Source organism: Quercus suber, unplaced genomic scaffold (assembly GCF_002906115.3).
Source record: "Quercus suber isolate HL8 unplaced genomic scaffold, Cork oak 2.0 scaffold_488, whole genome shotgun sequence".
NCBI lineage: Eukaryota > Viridiplantae > Streptophyta > Magnoliopsida > Fagales > Fagaceae > Quercus > Quercus suber.
The window spans coordinates 288,168-294,136 of NW_027069938.1; the positions used below are offsets into that span (position 1 = coordinate 288,168).

A 5,969-nucleotide genomic window follows, 5' to 3' on the forward strand; every position below is an offset into this window, starting at 1 on the left:
TACTCTATTTTTATCTCTTTTCTATATAAGTAATTAATTTTACATTTATAATATTTTCACAATAATTTTATAACAAATTATAAATTGACAAGCTTTTATGAATCGATAAAACAGTAATATCAGTGGTAGAATCATATGAGTCCAAATCTTCTGTTCCACTTTTCTTGCTCCACTTTATACTCCACCAATAAATATTTGTCACGTATTCATCTAATTAATTAAATACTACTATTAATTAATAACTATAGTATTAATAAGTCAATAATAATAATATTTAATTAATTATGTGAATACGTGGCAAGTATTTATTGGTGGAATATAGAGTGGAGCAGGAAAAGTAAGACAGAAAATTTGGACTCAGAATGATATTAAAACCTGCAGTAACTTGTCATCTACAATTTGTTGTAAAAATATTGTAAACTCGTTATTACTCTTTGCATATTGCATGAAGCAAAATGAAGACCATGCCAAGCAACAAAAAAAGTGGTCTCTTCTTTTCTTTTTTTTCTTTTTAGGAAAGAAAAAGGGATCTTTGAAGCTCCTGAACAAAGTACGAAGTTTTTACTTGCAAGGAACACAAGTGACAGGTTAGCCTTATTTTAGGTATAAACCTTTAGCTTGGAGTGACAAAACATGCAAAATTAGCGTTATCCCTTAGCGTGTTCTTTCCAAGCACTGTTAGTCCCGCAAGCACTCCCTCACGCAAACCCCATTGGAAAAGTATTATAATACTATACTAAAATCTTTATCCTCCTTAGTCACAATTTGAAAATAATCTATATATATATATATATATGCATATTCTTCTGTTGATTGAAATTTCATTGTGCTTGAATTCTCTAAGGGTTACATATAGTCATTTTCAGAGATAAGAAAGAAAACCGTTCAATATGTCTAGAACAGGTTCAGGGCTTTCCTGCAAGTTGCGAAGCATTCTTGAAACTCTTCACCGTGACAGGTCTTGCTCCGGCTATATATCTCAGGGACACCGGCCGGTTTTTTCTGTAAATAAGCTTGGAAATGGTTATGGAATGAACGAAGGGTCAAAGTTTTTCAGCATCAATAGCAAAACGTGGAAAAAACATGATGCTAATACGTAATCTTCTCCTGCTTGATCATTCATTCATCTCTCTCCAAATAATCTTCAGGTTTTTCAAGAACAATTTTTTAATAGTTTCTTTGCTTTTAATTTTAGGGTCAATCAAGAAAAGGGCAAGGTTCAACCACCTGCACCAACCCCTCCAAAGTTCAACCTCCCTTCTTGGTATGTATTCCCATTAATATTTGTTTTTTAAGGAATTAAAAAAAAAAAAAAAAAAAAAAAAGTGATAAATTATTCAATACTTCTAGACCAATATTTCTTCCTCTTGATCACCTTGGATGCACGGACACAAACATGTGTACAGGTATGAGTATGGGTACAATACTGCGACACTAGCAATTTTTAAAAAATTATAACATGATACAGCAAATTGGACACCGTTACAACACGGATACGACACAGGTACGACACTTCAAATGAAGTGTCCGTACATTCTAGTCGATCACATTATAATAAGTCCCGTTAATTATATTTACAACTAAACCTACCATTTATATGAGATAATGGAGTAAATTGTTGCTTAAGTATTGAATAATTTTTTAAAAAAATGTGGGGCATTCAAAGATATTAATTTTTTTTTTTTTTTTTTTTTGGGTCTGAATAGCTCCTGTGCACTGATCCTATATTAATAATCTAATAGAAGTCGTACAACCTATCCCCACCAAAAAAAAAAAAAGAGTCGTGCTATATAACAATTTGGTATATAGGAATTATTCCGTAGTGGAATAGCATATGACTCTTAGGAAAACTGGAAAATCATCAGGTTCCATTAGTTTAATTAGATATTAATGATATATATTAGAAAATTTTGAAATAATTATAGAATTTGGTAGTATAATCACCATTTCGCAGGAGGGTGGGGCAGTGTCATCATGTGGGCAATTTGATGAATTACCAAACCATACAGGGCAAAATGGATTTTGGGCTCTAGCTTTGCTTTCTCGCTACCATTGTGGAACTGGAAGCAGGATTGGAGGACACCACAAAGGATCGAAGGTAATTTCAGCTGTGCAATTTGTTAAACTTGAATTTTCTATCAAGCTTTCTTATGTTATGTCTCTTAATCTGCTTAATTAGAATTTAGAAAATAAATAAACATACTTGTAAATTGTAACTATTGTTTTTGGATTCAAAGCAAATTCCAATATTGGCATGATCAAACTTGGGAAAAGAATTATGTCCCAAATTAAGGTATAATTGGAAAAAAAAAAAAAACGAACTTCAAGCAAAACACAACTACAAACTTGGCCTAGAAGAGTAAAAAGCAAAAACACTTCTATCTATAAGGTAATACAAAAAAATAGTACCATTTTCTCCCAATATTATTTCTAAAAGGTTTTAATTCATTTATGGAATTATTTGGATGTTATAGGAGAGGCAGAAATAGTGGCTAAAGAGGTTGAAATTGTAGCAGAAGTAGTAGAAAAGGTGGGCACTGCGGCAGAGAAGGTATCAGCAAAAGCTGCAGATAAGCTTCCTGAAAATGGTAATCTGAAGAAAGCAGCTTTGTTGGTTGAACGTATTTCAAAAGAGGTTGTCCACGATGCTCAACTAACAGAAGATTTTATCCACAAGGTATTGCAATATAAAAGTACTCCCTTTGAACCATTGTTAATTCGCAAGTTATTGCATTCATTTGCTAATTCCTTCTCTTCCTTTACTTTATTAGTAGTTTTCTCCATTGACCAAGCATCAGTTATTGGCAATATACATAAATCATTCACTATCAAAACAACACAATTTTGTTTGATTCAACATAGTGCATTAAAACACCACCCGAGGAGGTGGCCTGATGTCCTTGTGGCTCATCACCTTGCAAGTATGAGGTTATGGATTTGGAATACTAGTACGTCCCATCTAGTATTGAGGTGGTCCCGCATCATAAATGATAAGTTTTAAGTGGGTCAGGGACATCGAGCACACCTACAAATCCCCTTTCTATAATTCCAAAAAAACTATATATATATATATATATATAACAATTTTAAAGCATTACTTGGGCATCTCCCAAGGCTGTGCAAACATCATAAACATGCATTACGCGAGTAGTACATACATGTATTTACATAGTGTAGAGGTATTGAATGATTTCTGTTTGATCAAAACATAGGTGGATACATTGAAGGAAGACGTGGAGACTCTGGTTGAACCCGTTATTGATCATATTGCGAAGCAAGAATCCAAAGCGAAGTAATTTTAGAATTTGTGGACACTCTAGAAAACTTCATGTTACCTTGTAATGTATATGTGACACTCCCAAACAAAGAAAAGCACCACAATTTGACACCTTATAACCATTCTAAAAATATGTCTGCGTGATGTAATATCGAATGTCATAAAAGATTTGAATATATCTTTCTTATCACTAATTGGTTTTGAGGTGGAATGGCACATCTCACGGTCCGACAAATCGTATCAGAGTCAATATCATGGTTCAAGTTACAGGAGTGTCATTGTGAGGGAGGGATTATTGAAGGGACCACAATTTGACTCCTTACAATCATTCTAAAAATAGGCTCATGTGGTGTGATTTTGAAAGCCATAAAAGATTTGAATATACCTTCCTCATCACCAATTGGTTATAAGATAGAATGGCATAGCTCACAGTCCGACAAATGGTATCACTTGTTTGTTTGTTTAAACCCCTTGGAAACAGATTAGTTTAACATAATTAATTGGCCAAGTAGTTACTTAGGTTAATTATTCAATTCTAAGTTAAACACATACAATTATATCACATAGTGCGGAAAAATAAAGAAAACAATGATATAATTACCCAAGAAAACCAATAAAATCAACAATTTTAAGGTAAAAACTTGTAAAGAATTTAACCTAACTATCTTCAAAGTAAACAAATCTACTATGATAGAATGGAAGATTACAATAGATTTAAACCCTAAATCTAAAGCTAACTCAAATAAAACTTACTAAAACGACCACGTGCTGCTCAGACTCCACAGACTCTTCTATTTTGGATTTGTTGAACACAAACTCCCCATTTGTGACTTTGAGATTCCACTCAAAAGTTTCAAATCACCATCAATAGTAAATCTTTATGCAACAACTTGTTTCCACCAGTTCTTGATTGTAGATCTCGTTCCAATAGACACTTGTAGAGTTAGACGGTACAGAAACCTCTCAAATCTCACAGGAGTAACTCACAAGTCTTCCAAGGGCCTCTAAAACATAATTAGGGTTTTTCTTTTATACTTTGTAGTGTTGGACTGAAACCCTAAACGTTTTCATGGGCTTGAACCTAATTTAAATTCTGCAGAATTAACTTATCTGCGATTTTCAATTGGTTGAGTGTAATTTTTGATCGATCAAGCTTCACAGAACTTGAACTCTCCTTTCTACAACTTGAATGTTTTTGAATCTTGATTTGTACAATCTTTAGCAATGTCTAATACCTAATTTAGACATGTTTTTGTGTTCTTAGTTTGCCAGCATACACAAAATAAGAATCTAAACATTTAATCCTAAATATTTAGAACCTAGCAATTCGCGTTAGAAAAGATTGTAATCTTTCTAAGAGAAATTATTTAGTACTTCAAAACCAATGCTTTTTTCCACTTATAAGAGAAACGTGCACAACATTTTCATAACACTTTCGTAACAAATTCTAAGTAGAAGGTTGTTACTGGCTATTATGGGTGAACAAAAAGGTTTTAAGTTGTGGATTCAAATTATAACCAATAACAATTTGTCACTTAAGATTTATTATGAAAATATTGTAAAAATATTATGGATGTAGTACTTCTCATTAATTAATGCATAAGAGCATTCACATCAAGAATTCGATAATGCTAAAAATGCTATTAATAACAAACAACACACAAAAACACACTCCATCAAACATGCTATATGCTATAATTTTTGACACTCTGCTACAGTGTGATCTCATTTTTGACAACTTACTGTAGCTAAAATCTTATAATAAAAACTATTATTTTATTTCTTCTCTCTTCTTTTCCTAAAAAAAATAATTTTCTTTTTTCTCTCTTTCTTTTCTTCCCTGTTCAGTCCTGTTTGTCACTCTCTTTCTTCTCTATTCAATCCCATTTCTCTCTTCTTCTTCTTTTCTTCTCTTCTCATAGGGAGATTATGGATCGTTGTCTTCGAATCTCCGTGGTGGTGGATCGTGAACCATTCTCTCTCCTTTTCTAGGTTTCAGTGGTTTTAGTCGTGGATCTCATGGGTTGACTTCACAAGCTGAGTGGTGGGCATTCTTGGTGTTGGTGGTTTTAGGTCGGTTGGGGTTGAGATTGGCTTTTTTGGGTTGCCTAGGGTTGAGATCGGCATTTTTGGGTAGGTTGTGGTGAGGTATTGAAGGTTAGGAAGATTTATGGGCTGTTGTTTAAACCTAGGTTGGTAGTGCTTTGGTTAATACCTATATGAATTTGGGTTGATTGTAGATGTACAAGAGGTGTTTGAGATAGGGGTTTTGTTACTGGGTCGTTTTTTTTTTTTTTTCCGATTTTATTAATGCTTGTGGTTTGTTTGGTTGCTGAGAAAATCAAGAAAAATGAATGAAGGGTTTCATTGATCGTTGTTGCTTAAATTTAATCTAAAATAAAGGGTTGTGGCAAGGAGTTTGATAGATTGTGGGTGTTGGTTGTGGGTTTGTGGAGTGGTGAATGGTTGCTGCACATCATATCAGACGAAGAGAGAGAGAGAGAAAGAGAGAGAGAGTGTGTGTGACAGAAAGGGGGAGAGACTGGCTGAGACACAACGCTACATTGGATAGGGCTACTTTGCCCCATCACCCCCCATGGCAAGTCTATTTCCCTTTCACTTGTTGGAAACTTTGGTTAGCACACAATGAAAGAATATTCCAGAATCAATCTCGTTCCCAACATAGCCTTAT

General features: G+C 33.8%; 1 protein-coding gene across 2 annotated transcripts; it reads left to right on the plus strand.

Annotated features, from left to right (window-relative positions):
- The first annotated feature begins 664 nt into the window (after positions 1-664).
- On the plus strand, positions 665-3,471 carry LOC112012173 (uncharacterized). 2 transcript variants are annotated; one of them, XM_065763052.1, is made up of 6 exons: positions 665-720; positions 857-1,096; positions 1,196-1,264; positions 2,010-2,098; positions 2,475-2,677; positions 3,213-3,471. In XM_065763052.1, exons 2-6 carry the CDS (start codon positions 891-893, stop codon positions 3,294-3,296), a joined length of 651 nt encoding a protein of 216 aa, XP_065619124.1. In that variant the 5' UTR covers positions 665-720; positions 857-890; the 3' UTR covers positions 3,297-3,471. The 2 variants fall into 2 exon arrangements, with proteins under 2 accessions (XP_065619124.1, XP_065619123.1); XM_065763051.1 differs by lacking the exon at positions 665-720 and having other exon boundaries at positions 799-1,096.
- The last annotated feature ends 2,498 nt before the right edge of the window (positions 3,472-5,969 follow it).

Excerpts from the sequence above, each read along its gene's own strand:
- LOC112012173 (XM_065763052.1), top strand. The coding sequence starts at position 891 with ATGTCTAGAACAGGTTCAGGGCTTTCCTGCAAGTTGCGAAGCATTCTT. Across the intron at positions 1,265-2,009 it reads AAGTTCAACCTCCCTTCTTG|GGCAAAATGGATTTTGGGCT; the intron begins GTATGTATTCCC and ends CAAACCATACAG. Across the intron at positions 2,678-3,212 it reads CAGAAGATTTTATCCACAAG|GTGGATACATTGAAGGAAGA; the intron begins GTATTGCAATAT and ends ATCAAAACATAG.